Below are 20,466 nucleotides of genomic sequence, written 5' to 3'. Positions count from 1 at the left end.
ATGTAAATAACTGATGTGCACAATGTTAAACACAAAATTCAAATCTGAATTGAGGAGCCGCATGAGACCGGGCAAAGAGCCACAAGCGTCTCGGGAGCCGCAGGTTGGCCACCCCTGCTCTAAATGATGTTCAAACAGTCTTAAAAGGACTGTATTAAAATGATCCTCATTGAAGCAGATTGAACTTGAAGGACTGCAGGAGAGCTCATCTCAGAAACAAGAAAGCCTTCTTCAAAACCCTCCTATTCAAACAAGAGTTCATCTTCTACAATCTGAAGTGAGAAGTGTTTTTAAAAGAGAAAAGTTCTCTGTAGTCAACAAGTCTCTCTCTCTCTCACATCGCTCCTCTTCCTGGAACCAATCAGAGCTTGATCAGCCCTCCCCTCTTCTTCCTGCTCTCACACACAGCCAGCTACACTGACTCTGTATTTCCTGGTTCCCTCCCCTTCAGATCTACAGTTGATGGATGGGTGTAACCAACACGATCTGCACAGTCACTGCACAGACACATACTTCGTAGAACAGAGGTGAAACTTGTTTTTAAGTTACAAGGAATTACATCTCACACAGTCGTAACCGAGAAGAGAAATAGCGCAGAAAAGATTTCAGCTGGACCAGGAAACTCTTTCCTGTTCGATCTGTCTGGATCTCCTGAAGGATCCGGTGACTGTTCCCTGTGGACACAGCTACTGCTTGAACTGCATGAAAGGACACTGGGATGCTGAGGAAGAGAAGAGAGTGTACAGCTGTCCTCAGTGCAGACAGACCATCACACCGAGGCCTGTCCTGGTGAAAAGCACCGTGTTAGCATCTTTAGTGGAGAAGCTGAAGAAGACTGGACTCCAAGCTGCTCCTGCAGATCTCTGCTATGCTGGATCTCAAGACGTAGCCTGTGATGTCTGCACCGGGAGGAAACTGAAAGCCTGTAAGTCCTGTCTGCAGTGTCTGGCCTCTTACTGAATCACCTCCAGCCTCATTTTGAAGCAGCTCCATTTAAAAAACACAAGCTGGTGGAGCCCTCCAAGAAGCTCCAGGAGAACGTCTGCTCTCGTCATGATGAGGTGACACTAGTTTCTTCTCCCACGTCTCGAAAACTGAGTGGGTGGGGGGAGGGTGTGTTACAGGTAGGATTTGGGGGGGGGGGCATAAAAAACACCACTTCCATGCTATGCCTGCAGAGGGAGGCACAGATTAAATGCAGGGAAAAAACATCACCCTTGACACAAACATGCACACAGTAGCGATGAGTGCAAGGGTGGGAGGGAAGACGGTGTGTGCAGGGTATGTGCATGAATGTGCGTCTGTCCATGTTTGTGTGTGTGTGTGCCTGGCTTCCCCAGGCTCGCTCAGATCAGAATGTTCTCAGTCACGATATCCAGCGACAACACTGCGTGTTGCTGTGGAGACAACCTCAGTGTCTCTCAGAGTTCGCTGACAACATTATGATTACAAAGTCCCACTCAGTGGAGACGTCCTTTTCCTGGGCTCCTCCGGCAAAACACCAGGTGTCATGTGGGGGGAGTGGGGGGGGCTGGCTAGCGTTAGGAGCAGGTCTTCGTCCTTGTCCATCCTTGGGGGAGAAGTTTTGTCTGGGGGTCCGAACTAATCCAAACAAAACTCCTTTGGGACGAGGGGACACAGGTTTGGCTGTCACCCTTAAAGTTTTCCAAGTCTGGTTCTCGCCTTGCATCGCAGTGAGCTTTCCCCAGATGCCATCCATTCTTCGGCCCAGCTCTGCCAGCGCCACAGTCTGTGCTCCAACAGCTTTGCCCATCTCGATCATCATGACTGGTAATCTCGGTGCTCCCGCCAGTGCCGCCGTCTTCCCAATTTTTCGGTACACCAGGGCTATGCCAAGGCCAATCAGCATTAGACCGGTAAACATGAAGCCGAATATGTACACATCCTCAACATCTTCCACCGAAAGCACTCCCAGGCACATGACTCTCTTTGTATTCCATGGATCCATCACGTACCCAGCAGTGTTCGTTCCGTCCAGGCAGGTGGACTACCCCGGTCCAGTGGTTCTTGTAGAAAAGATCTTATCAATTGCGTGATTCAAAAAATGGTTCATTACTTCAGGCTTCAACAAGCTCGAGTAGGACATCTAGTGGTCAATAACATCAAGTGCAATGGAGACGTGTTATTGGTTGGTTCATGGATTGTTTGAGATTTGATTGGCCATGCACATTCGAGAGGTCAAATCAAGGGAGCAATAAGAAAAGAGGAAAAATGGTCAAATCATTGGAGCTTCAAGCTTTCATCAAGTAAATCCTGATCTGTTATTTACCAGAAAGAAAGTGATAGACAAACATGATTTTAAGTGATTTGTCCAGATTGTGTTGGTACCTGCTCATGTTGCTGTGAAAGGAAAGAAATCAGAAACAATAACAGAAAGTTCCACCAAGATCAGAGATGTTTGAAACAGATCTTTTAGTAAAGGAGAAAGGAAGGCATTGATCAAAAAAGAAAGGATACAGGTGGGAAATGGAGCTTTGAGGGTTTATAGGAACAACAGGAGAGGGACTCAAGAAAACACAGGAAGCTGTGATCTAATATAAAGTAGGGTCATGTAGCTCAAGCTACTCCGGTACAGGAGGTGGCACTATGCACCTCTTTAAGTTTGTGTTGTAACCTGCCATTAAATCAAAAGAAGAAGAGAAGCAGGTGAGCTTCTCAGGTGGTCATGTGACCTGCAGGTTCAAACAGGTGAGCTGAGTCGAGAGAAACACGCGGAAATAAAACATTTAACTCCCTGATCTTTCAGTCTCAGTTTGGAGTGTGGATGTTGTTCACTCAGGTGTGCTCACCTGTGTGAGGCTTCAGAAGGGTAAGACCACCAGCTCTTCTTTTTTTTTTTTTACCTCAGTCAAATGAGCCGTCTTTTCCAAATCCAAGCCAGCGGCTTCTTGTAAAATGATCCGTGTCTGCACCTTGTTTCCGGTACAGGTACTTGGAGCGTCCTCACCGAAGGAATGCAGCCTCTCAGGTGTGTTCACCTGTGTGAGGCTTTAAATCTAAAGATCAGAAATAATTCCTTCATGTTCTGTTCATGATCCATCAGACTGTTTGAATGTCTGACGATGATGAGGATGACAGTTTGAAGATGGAGTCTGTCAGTCACAAACGTGTGTAACATTCACATTAACTTAACTACATTAAGTTTCTGCTTTATGTGACGCTGTCGAGGACATGACGTCTTATGTTTCTAAAATCTAATTTCCTGATTCCCTCTCTCCTCTGATTCATTTCTTCGAGGACAGAGCTCAGACTACGTTGGACAGCAGCAGTGTGCAGTTTCAGAAACAGCTGTTGTCAACATCCAGATGTTTCTAACAGCTGCCTGAGAGTCATGTGATCACCTGAGTGTTTGTGCCTCCACAGAGAGAGGAGGAGCCTGATCCAATCAGAACCAGTGTCAGCCTCAGACTGTGACAGGAAACTTCAGGAACATGGAGCCAACGCCAAGCGAACCGACAGCAGGAAGGAGACGGAGATGGAGTATAGGGCTTCCTCCTGATCTGTCTCTCTTTAACAATCTCATTAATCATAAAACATCGTACATCGAAGAGTTCAACAGCAGAGAAAACAGGATGAGAGAGATTGTAGAAGAGTTAGAGGAGATCGCTGCTGAAGTTAAAAAAATGCAGAAAGACACAAATCCATTCACCGGGGGGAGGAGCTTAGCAGCAAGAGGAATAATAGCAGCAGCAGCAGGAGGAATAGTAGCAGGAGGAGGAATAGTAGCAGGAGGAGGAATGGCAGCAGCCGGAATAGCAGTAGGAGGAATAGTAGCGGGAGGAATAGCAGTAGCAGGAATAGCAGCAGTAGCAAGGATTGGAGGTACTAATGTATTAAAGAAGATGTCAAAAACCATGAAAGAGGATGGAAGTGCAAAACAAGCTGAAAAGTTGGGAAAAGAATTCATGGAGCTCGTTGAACCACTGAAGGAAGAACTGCAGAAAATACAAACTTTGTTCAAAGAGTTTGAGGAAAAATCAGCAGCAGCTCAGACTGAGACGAAGAAGTTTAAGAGGATTCTTAATAAAATATCTGAACTGAGAATACTAAATAAAAGGACATTGTCTGCAGTTGTAGCTCTGACCCAGGTGATGAGAAAACTGCTGATGCTCATTGTGTCAATCTTCAGAGTTACTGCGACACCTGAACTAGATAAAAAACTGACAGACTCCATCATCCAATCAGCTGATCAGAGTCAGAAGGTGGTGGAAGCTTTTCAACAGATGACGGAGGAACTAAAAAAACAGATCACAGAAGAGAAGAGGAAACAAGATGAGAAGAGTTATAATTCAGATTAAAAGTGAAATCAGAGATCGGACAAACTGGTGATGTCTGGCCGAGTTTACACGACCAACAACTTCAGCCTACAGTCAAGAGTCATGAGCGAGCAGGTAGACTACAACAACAATGGCCGATTGTGATCGTGTTTTGACTTGAAGCTGTTCGTCTTCACTTCCTGTCCCCTCATCTTCTTCCTCTCTGATGTTCGTCTCTTTGGATCCAAGCGTCTGATCAATGAACTCTGTCTCTTCATGTTGGTTTGTCTGATGAACGCTGCTCACACTGACTGATGTCATGTGATGTCATGTGATGTCATACGGCGCTCAGCCTCTCTGACTGTTCACACGTGGCGTCACTGTGGGGCCGGGCGATATGTACATATGTAGATAGATGTGTTCAAAGACACAAACAGGGTAAGAAGAAGTTGGTGATAGAATAACAGGCCTCTTTCTGCTTATCCTCAATGTGTTCACTGCAATAAAGTGTTGTTGAATAAATCAGATAAGGTTTCATCACCCGGTCCAAAGGAAAGGTTTGATATCCACAGAATGAATGATTTTTGCTTACGTTAATATCTAGTTATTTTATCATGTTTTTTCTAGGTTTGTGTGTGTTCATCTAATTGTCTGATTTTTCAGTACATAAAGTTGTTTGTGTGAAGAGGGTTTGCAGAAGTAAGTGCACATTCCAACATGTTTGATGTGGCCTTTCAAAGTGAATCACTCACCAAATCAAACATCGGTTTAGTTTAAAGCCCTGAACAGTTAATCACTCTACTTTTATAGGTTCAATGAGCCTTGTTAATCACTTAAATGGTTTTCTGCTTAAAAGGAATTAGTTACTAGAGTAGATGTCAGTTGATGATAAGAAACAGGTAGGAAGTGCAGATTGGACAAAGGATTCGGGAGTATGATGCACCAACGAGAGAAGGGGAACCAAACATCAGGAGACGTATAATTTGGAAAGCTGCCCAATTGGAGGAAGGAAACTGCACATTCTTGAATGCATTATTTGGTTAGATATTCTCTGTCTAGTGTATAAAAGGGTTCAGGGAAAGATAGTCGTGGTTCAGACTTCATGAACTGACCAGGTATCTGTCTGTTGTCAGGGACGCGTAGTGTTGAACCCAGAGACTCTGAAACTTCTATTCTTGATTCATCGGGTTAATATACTCTGTTAACCTGAAAGAGACGTCTTCAGTCATTCCTCTCATCCCATCAAAAGAATGCACAGAGAGATTTAAGGGAATTATTTAAAGGAGTCAGATTTCTATAAACAACATGTAGGAAAAGGATTAAACAGCCAACTTTTATCCAACACTCACTGGATGGAAACTGGAACATCCAACAGCGTAGATCTACACGTGGAGCGGCGGCGTTCTCCATCAGGGGCCGTTGACTCTGGAACATTTGTTGAAGTATCAGAAAGAGTTCTGAAGCATTTGTTTTACACTTGTGTGTTTTTATTAATCTCATTTAATCCATGATATCATATCATCTTAACTTCAACATATCCCATTATTCATGTAAGCATGTTTTATAATCCAGTGGTGGTGGGGAGGTCACCTGTACGTGGAGAAGCTTCACCTCATCCTGACTCAAAGCACACACTTGTCATAACGTGAACTTTTAACATGTTTTTTACTAGCAAGGACCACGCCACAACCATCGAGGTTTAAGATAGCATATTGAATGGTAGATGGTTTGAATGATGAGACAGATAAATATATGCTGAGGTAATGATTATGATGGAGGAGGACGTTGTAGGTAGCCTGGTCTGGAAGGATCAACTGACTTGCATGACAGAGTGAGACTCTGATTGGGGCTTCTGTCTCAGGCGGCGTTCTGCCTGAGCTGATCATTGCCCCCAAAAGAGTCAGATTTAAAAGTAGCTGAGCTAATTGTGAGACTGAAGCATATCGGTACAGTTGTTGGAGTCTGAGATGACCAGGGTCCAAGGCTGATGAGGATGGAGGGAGAGAATAGAGTTCAGAGGAGTGCCTGAGAAGTGCAGGACTTTGTGAAATAGTTTCTGGGACAGAGGGAATTGTTGTTTTTCACGATGGCCACTGCTGTGTTATCACAGTGTAGAAGAATGGATTCTTTGTTAATGCCCCCAAAAGTATGCTGATGATCTTGTAGAGCTCTGATGGATATAGAAAAATCCATAGAAATGATGTTATCTCTTAAACTTGTTTGGTTTTAAAAAAGTGTATTTTAAAGTTTATTAACTCATTAATGCAGATAAAAAAATTAACTTGGTTTCTACATTTATGTTTGTATTGTTTGGCCAAAATAAAGAGGGACTAATATTTGATTATATTATATTCTAACTTTGGTGTAAATCTTTTTCAGAAATATCATTTTGATATGATCCCTACACAGAGCTTGTGTATTCACAATAAGAAAAATCTGATGTTCCAAAGTTCAAATGTCAAAATCATTCAAATATACATTTCCCCCAATACCAACTTTAACAAGTTAATTGCAGGGGTCGATATCATTTCTCTTCTTTAAAGGTGTTTCTCAGGTGTTTGGTGAAATGAGGGGAGTGAGGTATCCACTTTAATTCTTCTAACATTGATTAGAGTCTTCTTTCCCTTGTAAGGAAACACTAAACACTGCACTCGTCTCATTTCCTTTGGTAATCACTGAAACCATTTGCAAAGCATTACAGTCGGATTTGAATCAACTTCCCAGAACTTCAGTCAGCGGTGGAAACGGACAACTACGGGCCACAGGAACATTTTAGTTAATTGAAGAGGAGACCCTGAACCTTTTAGTTTGGGGGACTTTTGGTCTATTCGGGACTTCATTTGAGCTCTCACCTCGGGATAGTATATGGCCTAGAAGATTATTATGATCGTGACTTTTACTTCATTTATTGACAATCAGCGGCAGAGACAAACGTTCACGCCACAGAGCAGTGTGTGTGTCAGCAGCGGAGCACAGCCGACGCTACACACACAGACAGCACAGCTGAAATACAGCACATCGTCATGGCAGCTACAATTCTACAATTCACTTCGCAGAATCCCAAGAGACGAACATCAGACAGAAAGTACAACACAAGTCAGGAAGGGCAAACAAACAGTGTTAAGTCTGGTCGGACACAGGTGCTGACAGGAAGTGACCAGGGCCAAAGTACAACATCGACAGCATAGAAAGCATCTTCAAATCTCCAGTATCAAACAAAACCATCTTCATTATCATCATGAAGTTTGTAGGTGTTCATACAAAGCTGGGTCTTTATCTTTTTCTTAAAGGTGCAAAGGGACTCTGCCGGTCGAACAGAGTTTGGAAGTTTGTTCCAGAAGTGAGGGGCGACAGAGGAGAAGAGTCTAGTTAGAGACTTGGGGAGCTGTTGTGAAGGTTGGATTAGACCCCTTTCATTGGCAGAGCGTAGAGGGCGGGAGGAGTGTAGACCTGGATTATATAGATTAGCTAAGGAGGAGTTGTTTATGTTGCTGTTTTGTAAGCGAGCAGCAGAATTTTATATTTGATATGAGCAGTAACCGGGAGCCAGAGTAGGAAGATGAACAGGGGAGTGACATGTGCTCTTTGAGATAAGTTGAAGACCGGTCGTGCTGCTGCATTTTGGATCATCTGCAGGTGGTTTGATAGTGCATGTAGGAAGAGGTCAATGTGTGATATCACAGGAGCCTGAACCAGGAGCTGCGTAGCATGTTCTGACAGATAAGGTCTGATCGTAATGATGTGGTTCAGGACAAATCGACTTGACCGGGCATTCGAGGTCACTTCAACTCAGTCTTTGAAAAGTAACAACAGTTATAACCATGACAGTTCGATTTGGCTACAGGATGTGCCCACATAACAACAGCCTACTTACTAAATGAGGAAACAGGCTCAATGGGTACAGCCTCACACAGACAGACCTCTGCTCAGCCACATTTACTGTAAATGTCACACACCAACATGATATTGACCAAAAATGGTTATAAAACTAACATAAGACCACAGGCCAGTCATTGTCAACAATGAATATTGTGTGCACTGTCTCACACACACAAACTCTAAGTTCAATCCCGTCAAGAAACAGAAATATAAAAATGTACAATATCGTCCAATCCACACGGACAAAATGAGTGAAACTCATCGCGACTCGTATATTGCGTTTTGAACTTGAAGGACTGCAGGAGAGCTCATCTCAGAAACAAGAAAGCCTTCTTCAAAACCCTCCTATTCAAACAAGAGTTCATCTTCTACAATCTGAAGTGAGAAGTGTTTTTAAAAGAGAAAAGTTCACTGTAGTCAACAAGTCTCTCTCTCTCACATCGCTCCTCTTCCTGGAACCAATCAGAGCTTGATCAGCCATCCCCTCTTCTTCCTGCTCTCACACACAGCCAGCCACACTAACTCTGTATTTCCTGGTTCCCTCCCCTTCAGATCTACAGTTTATGGATGGGTGTAACCAACACGATCTGCACAGTCACATGCACAGACACATACTTCGTAGAACAGAGGTGAAACTTGTTGTTAAGTTACAAGGAATTACATCTCACACAGTCGTAACTGAGAGGAGAAATAGCGCAGAAAAGATTTCAGCTGGACCAGGAAACTCTTTCTTGTTCGATCTGTCTGGATCTCCTGAAGGATCCGGTGACTGTTCCCTGTGGACACAGCTACTGCATGAACTGCATTAAAGGACACTGGGATGCTGAGGAAGAGAAGAGAGTGTACAGCTGTCCTCAGTGCAGACACACCATCACACCAAGGCCTGTCCTGGTGAAAAGCACCATGTTGGCAAATTTAGTGGAGAAGCTGAAGAAGACTGGACTCCAAGCTGCTCCTGCAGATCTCTGCTATGCTGGATCTCAAGACGTAGCCTGTGATGTCTGCGCCGGGAGGAAACTGAAAGCCTGTAAGTCCTGTCTGCAGTGTCTGGCCTCTTACTGTGAGAATCACCTCCAGCCTCATTTTGAAGCAGCTCCATTTAAAAAACACAAGCTGGTGGAGCCCTCCAAGAAGCTCCAGGAGAACGTCTGCTCTCGTCATGATGAGGTGACACTAGTTTCTTCTCCCACGTCTCGAAAACTGAGTGGGTGGGGGGAGGGTGTGTTACAGGTAGGATTTGGGGGGGGGGGCATAAAAAACACCACTTCCATGCTATGCCTGCAGAGGGAGGCACAGATTAAATGCAGGGAAAAAACATCACCCTTGACACGAACATGCACACAGTAGCGATGAGTGCAAGGGCGGGAGGGAAGACGGTGTGTGCAGGGTATGTGCATGAGTGTGCGTCTGTCCATGTTTGTGTGTGTGTGTGCCTGGCTTCCCCAGGCTCGCTCAGATCAGAATGTTCTCAGTCACGATATCCAGCGACAACACTGCGTGTTGCTGTGGAGACAACCTCAGTGTCTCTCAGAGTTCGCTGACAACATTATGATTACAAAGTCCCACTCAGTGGAGACGTCCTTTTCCTGGGCTCCTCCGGCAAAACACCAGGTGTCATGTGGGGGGAGTGGGGGGGCTGGGTAGCGTTAGGAGCAGGTCTTCGTCCTTGTCCATCCTTTGGGGAGAAGTTTTGTCTGGGGGTCCGAACTAATCCAAACAAAACTCCTTTGGGACGAGGGGACACAGGTTTGGCTGTCACCCTTAAAGTTTTCCAAGTCTGGTTCTCGCCTTGCATCGCAGTGAACTTTCCCCAGATGTCATCCATTCTTCGGCCCAGCTCTGCCAGCGCCACAGTCTGTGCTCCAACAGCTTTGCCCATCTCGATCATCATGACTGGTAATCTCGGTGCACCCGCCAGTGCCGCCGTCTTCCCAATTTTTCGGTACACCAGGGCTATGCCAAGGCCAATCAGCATTAGACCGGTAAACATGAAGCCGAATATGTACACATCCTCAACATCTTCCACCGAAAGCACTCCAAGGCACATGACTCTCTATGTATTCCATGGATCCATCACGTACCCAGCAGCGTTCGTTCCGTCCAGGCAGGTGGACTCCCCCGGTCCAGTGGTTCTTGTAGAAAAGATCTTATCAATTGCGTGATTCAAAAAATTGTTCATTACTTCAGGCTTCAACAAGCTCGAGTAGGACATCTAGTGGTCAATAACATCAAGTGCAATGGAGACGTGTTATTGGTTGGTTCATGGATTGTTTGAGATTTGATTGGCCATGCACATTCGAGAGGTCAAATCAAGGCCGAGATGTCAAATCAAGGGAGAAATAAGAAAAGTGGAAAAATGGTCATATCATTGGAGCTTCAAGCTTTCATCAAGTAAATCCTGTTCTGTGTTATTTACCAGAAAGAAAGTGATAGACACACATGATTTTAAGTGATATGTCCAGATTGTGTTGGTACCTGCTCATGTTGCTGTGAAAGGAAAGAAAGCAGAAACAATATCAGAAAGTTCCTCAAAGACCAGAGATATTTGAAACAAACCTTTTAGTAAAGAAGAAACAAAGGCATTGATACATGTGAAAGGATACAGGTGGGACAGAGAGAAAAGGTTTAGGAGACATTTTCTCGTGATTTGTGATTTTGCAGTGAAACACCAGGGGGCAGTACACACCTGGCCAAACACATGGGCTTTAAAAGTTGCAGGTGTGACTCTGTGAGGGACAGGCTTTTACCAGGTGAATGGGAGGCAGTCAGCCCCTCTTCAGAGAGGCAGCTTAGAAAACAAAGGAGGGGCTGGGAGGGTTTCAGATGTGGGGGTGGAGTCCAGGTTCTTTTGATAAACAAGTTTAAACATTAAACCGGATCAAAGTCTGATTATTGGACTTACAGGTGATTCTGTCCGCCGATCGTCTTTACTCTGGAGTGTGTGAGAGGTGTGTTGACCTGCTCCGCTGTGTTCACCTGTGTGAGGCTTCAGACAGGTAAGACGATCAGCTCTTCTTTACGCTCTGCAGCTGTGAGTGATGACGAGCAGTCTGTAAACATGTTTCCTGTTCTTCATCGTGGTCAAAGAAACGGTTAATTTATTATATAAATGTCCATATCTGAAGCTCCTCCCACACCTGTGTGACTCACCTGACTGAAGATCTATATTTGTTTGATTTATTTGATTTTACTTGATCTGTTGCCATAGCAACGCCGGTTTCCTGCGATAATGAGTTAATTCTCTAAGATTTCCAGATAATGACTTACTGAAGTCGTTATCAGGAGAAGTCAGATTCATGTGTCCTTCTGTTTAACACTGAACTCAAGTTGTTTGTATTAATGCTCACCTGCAGAGTGGGCGGAGCCTGGCTGATGAAGATACAACTTTTAGGACTTTCTGTCACCAGCAGAGGACTTTTGGACTTGATCAGGTAATAATCCATCAATCATTACCGCTGAGCGGACACCATGACACCTTCAGACTGCAGCTGAACTTTGACTGTCTGACTGCTGTCTTAGGTGTCTGGGGAGGGAGTTCCAAAGTCTGGGTGCAGAGCATCTGAAAGCTTGGGCACCCAAGTTACTGAGGAATGGCATGGGGATGGTTAGCAGTCCGGCATAGGTTGAGTGAATGGTGCGTGAGGGGTTATATTCATGTTTGCCAAGGTAAGTGGGGGATAGATGGTGAAGAGCTTTGTATGTAAGAAGGAGGTTGGAGGACGTTTTTGTTGTCAATGTAATATTGTACAGAGAGCCAGTGAAGTTAGATGAGAATAGGGGTTATGTGGTCAGATGAATTGGTGTGGGTGATGATCCGGGGAGCTGAGTTCTGGATGAGTTGTAGTCTGTTGATGAGTTTGGCGGGAAGTCCAGTGAGGAGGGCATTGCCGTAGTCAATGCGGGAAGTGACAAATGAATGAACCAGGATTATCGGTGCAGGATGGGGACAATGATGAGCGGAGTCTGGAGATGCGGTGGACGTGGAAGAAGACAGTCTGGGAAATGTTTCTAATGTGAGGTGCAAATAAGAGGGTGCTGTCCAGAATGACGCCAAGCTCTTGACTTGGGGGAGATGGGTACAGGAAAACCGTCGATGATGATGGGTGGAGCTGGCTTGTGTTGTGATTTGGTGAGGGTGGATTTGAAGCCGATTAGCAAAGCCTCGTTTTTGTTGCTGTTAAGCTGGAAGTTCCTGCTCATCCAGTTCCGGATGTCGTCCATGCAAGTGATTAGGGAGGTGGGAGGGGTGGCGGCAGTGGGTTTGGAGGAGATGTAGACCTGTGTGTCATCGGCATAGCAGTGAAAGTGGATCCCATGATGACAGGGGATTGTGTCCGTGGTGGGGGGGACCCCTGGGGGACAACCAGTAAAACACCCGAAAACCAAGACTCGTGGACCCTTATTTGCACAAATTGTTGCACTAGTGATCCCAATGCCAGCCAGGCGGTCCAGGATGATGGTGCGGGTGATCGTGGGGTGGGGGCCTCAGTGGACCAAAAGGAGTGGATGTTTGTGTTGCTGTTGTGTTGACTGAACTAAAAGTTCCGTCCAGAGCCTCTTTGGATGTCGTTTGAGAATGTAGTGGTGCTGTGCAATCTGTGGTGGAGGGGTCCTGGAGAAGGTCCATAGACATTACATCTCCCTTACCGTGTAACAGAGTGACAGTGTAGTACTTGACACACAGTGCAATCCAGAAGAACAGGTTAAAAATCCAAATGATGTGAGATCGTCAGCGTCATAGTCCAGTGGTAGATAATCCAGGTGATGGAGCCAAAGAACCAGCACGATGGAGGCAGTGTGTAGGTTGTAGTTTCACTGGAGACATCAGTGGGGATTAGCAGCAAGCTAGCCGACCAGTAAAATAAGTTTCTTCCGCGTTTGACAGCAGTCCCTGGACGCAGGCAAGCGTCCAGCAGAGCTGGCAGGGTGGCAGTGGACCAGTCGGCAAGGGCAGGCTTTGTGGGGCATTTCAGAGCAGGCTATCCAGCCACAGAGTACTGAGGGGAGTCCCAAGAATCCCGTGCAGGTGATCCTTGCACTGGTGAAACTAGTCCAGGTGCTAACCATTGACAAGGCAGTAACAGAAGACATGTAATGACTGTTTAACTAGTGTTTCAGTGTGACGGAGTGTTAGATCAAGTAAGCCAAATCTAACAGATGGCTTTAAAGTCCAAAGTTCATCCTCTATACAGGCAAAATAAATATATTAGCAAAATGTCACAAAAACCGCAAAAACAGTGGAGGAGGGACGGCAGCAGCTTGCCAGGCAAGGCTGTTCTCAAACCTCCAACACCCGTAGTTTGTCCTGATTGGTCCAAAGTGCAGTATGTAGTATAGTTGGACCAATCAGGTGAGATCCTCAGTCTGACATAAATACCCAGGTGTCTTAGTGATTCAGTTGAGAATCTGTACTGGTTCCAACAATGCAAAGCCATAACCAAACATATGAGACAATAATCATGTAGATAAGAAGTCCTACAACAATTAGCGTTCCTGCAGACAGTGTGAAGAACATAGCTCATACTACGTTGGACAGTAGCAGTGTGCAGTTTCAGAAACAGCTGTTGACAAAATCCAGATGTCTCTAACAGCTTCCTGACAGTCATGTGATCACCTGAGTGTTTGTCTCTCCACAGAGAGAGGAAGAGCCGGATCCAATCAGAGCCAGAGTCAGACTCATTGAAGCAGACTGAACTTGAAGGACTGCAGGAGAGCTCATTTCAAAAACAAGAAAACCTTCTCCAAACCCTCCGATTCAAACAAGAGTTCATCTTCTACAATCTGAAGTGAGAAGTGTTTTTAAAAGACACATTTTCTCTGTTGTAAACAAGTCTCTCTCTCTCAAACTGCTCCTCTTCCTGGAACCAATCAGGGGCTTGATCAGCCCTCCCTCTTCTTCCTGCTCTCACACAGAGCCAGCTCCACTCCCTCCCCTTCAGATCTAGTTTATGGATGAGTAAAACCAACAAGAACTGAAGCTCAATAAACAAACACGTGCTGTGTAGATCAGAGGTCAAACTTGTTTTTAAGTCATAGAGAATTACACCTCACAGTTGTCGTTACTGAGAAGAGAAATGGCACAGAACATGTGCTCTCGTCATGATGAGGTGATGAAGATGTTCTGTCGTACTGATCAGCAGTCTATCTGTCACCTGTGTTTAATGGACCAACACAAAGGTCATGACACAGTCTCAGCTGCAGCAGAAAGGAGCGAGAAGCAGAGAGAGCTCGAGGTGAGTCGACAAAACACCCAGCAGAGAATCCAGGACGGAGAGAAAGATGTGAAGCTGCTCCAACAGGAGGTGGAGGCTTTCAGTGGCTCTGCTGATAAAACAGTGGAGGACACTGAGAAGATCCTCACTGAGCTGATCCGTCTCGTGGAGAAGAAACTCTCTGATGTGAAGCAGCAGGTCAGATCCCAGCAGCAAACTGAAGTGAGTCGAGTCAGAGAGCGTCAGGAGAAGCTGGAGCAGGAGATCACTGAGCTGAAGAGGAAAGACGCTGAGATGGAGAAGCTGTCACACACACAGGACCACATCCAGTTTCTACAGGACTACCCCTCAGTGTCAGCACTCAGTGAATCTACACACTCATCCAGCATCAAGATCCTTCCTCTGAGGTACTTTGAGGACGTGACAGCAGCTGTGTCAGAAGTCAGAGATAAACTACAGGACGTCCTGACAGACAAATGGACAAACGTCTCACAGACACTGACTGAAGTGGATGTTTTACTGTCACAACCAGAAAACATGACCAGAGCTGAGTTCTTACAATATTCATGTGACATCACACTGGATCCAAACACAGCACACAGACAGCTGTTATTATCTGATCAGAACAGAAAAGTAACACATGTGAGTGTACATCAGTCTTATCCTAGTCACCCAGACAGATTCACTGGATGGTATCAGGTCCTGAGTAAAAAGAGTCTGACTGGACGTTGTTACTGGGAGGTGGAGTGGACAGGAACAGTTTCTGTAGCAGTCACATACAAGAATATCAGCAGAGCAGGAGACTCACTTGAATGTTTGTTTGGATTTAATGACAAATCTTGGAGGTTAGATTGTGACAACAACAGCTATAACTTTCATCACAGCAAAGTCAGCACTCCTCTCTCAGGTCCTCAGTCCTCCAGAGTAGGAGTGTACCTGGATCACAGAGCAGGTATTCTGTCCTTCTACAGCATCTCTGAAACTATGACTCTCCTCCACAGAGTCCAGACCACATTCACTCAGCCTCTACTTGCTGGACTCTGGGTTTATTATGGAGACTCTGCCGAGTTGTGTAAACTGAAACGCAGATCTCTTCCAAGGGACTGGAACTTTGGCCTGCGTTCACCACATGAGTCATGATTTGATCTGTTTTATATTTCACAGTTTAGATTTCTGTATCTTGTTTTAGTTCTCATGTTCCCTCGTCTAACTTGTTTCCCTGTGTGTTCATGTTTCCTAGTTTGAAGTGTTTCCTGTTTTATGGAGTCATTTCTGATCTTGGTGTTTTCCTTGTGTTTTTCCTAGATTGGTCTTTAGTGTTTCCTGTGTCCTTCTATGTTGTCTGTGTTCTTGTTACATTCTTCACTTCTGTGTCATTTGTCTTCCTTGATTCATGTTGTAGTTCTTGTGTTTCTAGTCTGATATGTGTTCCTGCCTCTGTGTGTTTCCCTCCTGTCTGATTGTCCTGATTGTCTTCACCTGTGTAACTAGTCTCACCTGTGTTTGATTTAGTCTCAGTGTTCCTTCCCTCGTGTTGTCACATCATTGTTGGATGTGTTCAAAGTAAGTCCATGTCAGTCGTCCATGTTATTCCTCGTGCTCTGTGTTTGAACTCTTTGTGTTTTCTGCAGTTTGGAGTTGTTTCATAGTAAGTTAGTTTTTGTGTTTTAGTTTAAACATAAATATCTGGACTTTATATTTGTGGTCATTGATCCTCTGCTGAGTTGTGTAAACTGAAACAGACAGAAGTCATTAATGAGACGGATGTTTAACTTGCTATGTTTAAAATCTTTACCTAGTATTTTTTTATTCCTGCTCGTTACTGAGATCTGATCGTTTTCACCTGTCAATCAAACTTTATGGGTGGGACATTGACCTCTTCTCGTCTGTAAATGTTTGAGTGTCTTTAAAGCCTTGTTCACATTGCACCTCCAAATCTGATGTTTAGCACATCCAGATTGTATGTCATTTGAATTTATTTTTTTTGCCTGTCTGAACACAAAAAGCCAGATGAGATCAGATTTTTCATAATCTGATTCAAACCACGTACGGAGGTGGTTTGAAATCATGTAATCATTATATCATATAATCATAACTGCTTTTGATTGCTTTTACATAAACCAGGGGTGCTCAATACGTCGATCGTGAAGGCAGTGTGGGTAGATTGCAAAGCATTATAAAGTAGACGTCAGCCTATCGTCCGTCCTCACAATGAAAAAAAAACGAAAAAAAAAAACGGCTCAGCGCTCCGCGGCTCTGTATTTTCCCCTTAAGATTCGTTTCATTGAAACCGAAAGTAAAGACGGTCGCGATGCGACTGTATTTGCTAAATGAATATTGAAATACGTAACCTAGTGTTAAAAGGCTGCATCAATCAAATTATCATTTGTTGCAGCAAGAAAGGCAGAGGGTCATCAGGCAAAGAGGAGGAAAGGTGAGAACTGTAATAAGCTCAGAGAAACATAGTGAAGGAGCCGACAGATGAAACAGATAAAAAATAGAGATGTAAATGTAGGTTAGGCTGGAAAACGAAAGGACATGCAATGAATCAGAATATTTCAAGGCCATGTTCAGTCACAGTATAAATTATCAATAATATTATTTGAAAGGATATGTAATAATGTGACTAAACATGACATTACAGTTAAAGTAATCAGTAATCATGACTCAGTAGTATACTTGGACTTTTGGTTTTAAAAATTCAAGAGAGGATGAGACAGGAGAGAGACATGAAGACCAGGACCCAGTTACATACAAATGCCAGAGTCATTCTCTCTCTCTCTCTCTCGCTCACCATAACCTATACCAAACACTTAATATACAGGTACAGAGCTAAATTCTGAATAAATGTATGTTTTGCATGTGTACATCAGGTAGATCATTTTGACTTGGTCATTTTATAAGTAGCTCCCAGGCCAAAAAAGTGTGAGCACCCCTGACATAGACCATTATCCTTTGAAAACATCTAGGTGTTCATTCATTGGGTTTGATATTTTTGGTATTTTAACTTTTATTTCATATTTCTTACTTTACTGATTTGTTTTGGAGTTTTAAATGACTTGGTCAGATTTTCTTTTTGAATTTTCAATAAATTTCACAAAATCTTTCAAACTTTTTTACTCAGTTTCTTCTCGACGCCCCGTGACCCTCGGAGCTAAACCTTAACCTCTAATAGTCAGTGGGCACTTTGGATGGGTTTGTGGGTAACACAAGCTTTAGAGCAGTGACGGTTGATCGAGGCTTTGTTGAAGCTTCGACCAGGAACGCCGGGCCCCAGGACAAGATTTAACATTGGGCCCCTACCACAGCAAAAACTAACCACAGAGAATTTCTATATCCACACCTCCATCACACAAATGACCCATTCAAACTTTAAACTTTTTGTTTCACACCCTGAAAATGGGAGATAAATAAACTATATTTTCACATTGTTCAAAAATAATTTAAACTTACTAATATATTTACCTTTAAAACATTTGAACCATTTCTTGCAGCATTGTTTGACTTCTTAACTTGCTATAGTTCATGTTCTAAAGGCTTTTAATGTCTAAATGTGATCTTATTGTAGAGATTACTGAATTAAAAATATACTGACATAAATGATAAACAATAAAGTTTGATTAAAAATACATTATTGCTTCAGGCCCATTAAGGGCCCCCCTCCCCACATGGACCCTGGGTAGTCACTCCCCCCCCTCCCACTACGGCGCTCCTGGCTTCAACACTTGAGTCAACAAATGGTTCATTACTCGAAGCTTCAACGACACAGAGCTCGAGTAGGACATCTAGTGGTCAATAACATCAAGTGCAATAGAGACGTGTTGTTGGCTGGTTCATGGACTGTTTGGGATTTGATTGGCCGTGCACATTCCTGCTTCACTACACTGCATGGTTGTATGGTTTCAAAGTGACACATTAAAAATGTTGTTGAAGACAGTGTTTGTTATTTGGCACGTCTGATTGTCGCCTCTCAGGGATGAATGTAAATGTAAAGTAACAAACAGAAAGAAAAGGAGACTTGTTGTACATGTTCTGGACTTGAACGTGTCAAAGTGAACGGCTCTGGTTTGTTGTTGAAACTGCAGTGAAAGAAGAGGAGAGATGTTCAGCTGTGCTTCAAACCAAAGCTGTGAGAGCTGGAGAAGAAGCCAGCTCTGAGGAAACACACACTGTGCTTGAGTCCTGGCTGCAGAGGATTTATGGATGTGAGCAGCAACACTCAGTGAATCATGTTCCTGCTTTCTCCTCACACACTTCATTGACTTCATCACACCACGTGCTCAAATCATCCAATGAAGGGAAGGACACACCTTCTCTGCTTCCAACACTTCATACACAATAAGTGCCCTCTCTGCTGTCACGCTCCCAACTACAACATCTCTGTCCTCCTCTGACTTCTGCTGGTTTGGATTCATTCACGTGTTCCACATCAGTGTAACTCCTAACAGACACATTCACACATCACGCTGTTTGTTTGTTCTGACAACATTCACACCTTCTCAACTCAACACAAGTCAAAGAAACTAGAAGCACCGAGCAGCACCTGAATGCAGCACAAGAAACCGAAACTGATGAGAAGTGAAAAACAAGTGCATCAGTGGTGCTGACCTCCTGCAGACACGGGACCATCCTGCACAAACATTTAAACTAAGGGTGACCGGAAAGTGACGTAGATCAGGTGAGTGACCGCTACTATGATCAATGAGAAGAACAATCTTAAAGTCAGAGGTCAACTATGAACAGTGGTGTTTCTGTGTGTGAAAAATTAGTGGGGCACAACCCCTTTATGATATGATAAACAAGGAAATTGACAGAACTCTCTGGATTGATGCCCTTTTTTTAATTTTACACAGGTCAAGGGTCATTTATGGTTTAAAAAATATTATGCAGAGTGGCTTGTCAAATCTTACATACACACAAACACTCTCTCCAACATGCACACCCTCCCTCACACACACAAATCCTCATACACACTCTCTGACACAAACACTCATCAGTTGTCTCCATAGATTTAGGTAGCCTGCCGCGAAACCGCTTTTTGCACGGCCTATTTAAAAAAAACACGGCCTTGAAATTATTGCACGGCTTGACCTAGGCCGTGCAAATATCTACATTTATTAGACGTGCTTACTACACGGGTGCACTAAATATCTGATAAGGCTACATTCTAATTCTGGCAAAGAATATGTTTGCTGAATACCGGTACTGAAAAGCTTAAACCTGATCCCGTTTACGTTTCTACAGCCACCCGTGCCCTATTTGGTAGACGGCGTGTCAGCCGGATGACGATAGCCGCTATGTAAATAGCGTCATATGATAGCAGCTAACCGCTAGCAGCTAACCGCTAACTAATGAATTCAACAAAGGAGAAAAAGAAGTGACGATTTTTTCAACCAATCAACGGACTGCAGGGTTTAGCTCCACCTTTTCGGGTCAGCGCCACATTCGAATATGCTGACAGATGATTGACTTATCAAGGTCTAAGGATCTATTATTACTGGATGACACATGTAATATTATGAATTTATTTGTTTGTTGTTTGTTTTTTAAAGAAAGCGCAGAGAGAAGTAGTGGGCCAACAAAGGGGTTAGACAACATGAACCAAGTGAGTCAAATGATGAAGGGGTGTGTCAGGGCAGGGGCTGTACAGTAAATCAACATTATGAAAAAAGAAAGTGAAACTAAAATGTGTAACAATGCATCTTATTGAACAGAATGCACCATTTAGAGACTTATTCAGTTTTATTCAAAACCAGTGTGTTAGGGAGCACATAACCTCTGCTCCGCCGTGCCGCGCCTTCGTGAGTGACACTGAAAAAAATTTGCACCCCCTGTATTTTTTTTTTGCACCCTGTTTTCCCATTTCTGCCTAAATCACTGGTTGTCTCGTCAGTCTGTACAGCGACAAAGGATGTCTCGCCCCTTTGTTTGACTGTCTCCTCTCTGTACACTTCATACATGCAGTGTAACAGTTTGTTTTGAATGGTGCTGGATGTCCCTTTAAAGACGGGCTGAGCATCATGCTGCCTCTGTAGCCTCTAATCACCCTCACTCATGGTCTCAAAAAACAATTGGAAGATGCCTGTCCGCCAACTCAT

The 20,466-nt window shown here is 44.0% G+C and overlaps 1 protein-coding gene and 1 long non-coding RNA gene across 2 annotated transcripts in view; one reads left to right on the top strand and one right to left on the bottom strand.

Annotated features, from left to right (window-relative positions):
• The window catches only part of LOC306837212, a 41,903-nt gene that overhangs the window by 142 nt on the left and 21,295 nt on the right, over window positions 1-20,466 (bottom strand). The window lies entirely within an intron of this gene.
• On the top strand, window positions 23-19,352 carry LOC306836572 (tripartite motif-containing protein 16-like; the record flags this gene model as incomplete). Its single annotated transcript, XM_079363747.1, has 4 exons — window positions 23-103; window positions 610-951; window positions 8,868-9,323; window positions 14,264-19,352. 4 exons carry the CDS (start codon window positions 23-25, stop codon window positions 15,506-15,508), a joined length of 2,124 nt encoding a protein of 707 aa, XP_079219873.1. The 3' UTR covers window positions 15,509-19,352.

The sequence above is a fragment of the Symphodus melops genome (genome assembly GCF_947650265.1).
Source record: "Symphodus melops genome assembly, chromosome: 16".
Taxonomy (NCBI): domain Eukaryota; kingdom Metazoa; phylum Chordata; class Actinopteri; order Labriformes; family Labridae; genus Symphodus; species Symphodus melops.
The sequence above is the reverse complement of the archived record's forward strand: the minus strand, read 5'-3'. Positions and strand labels throughout refer to the sequence as shown.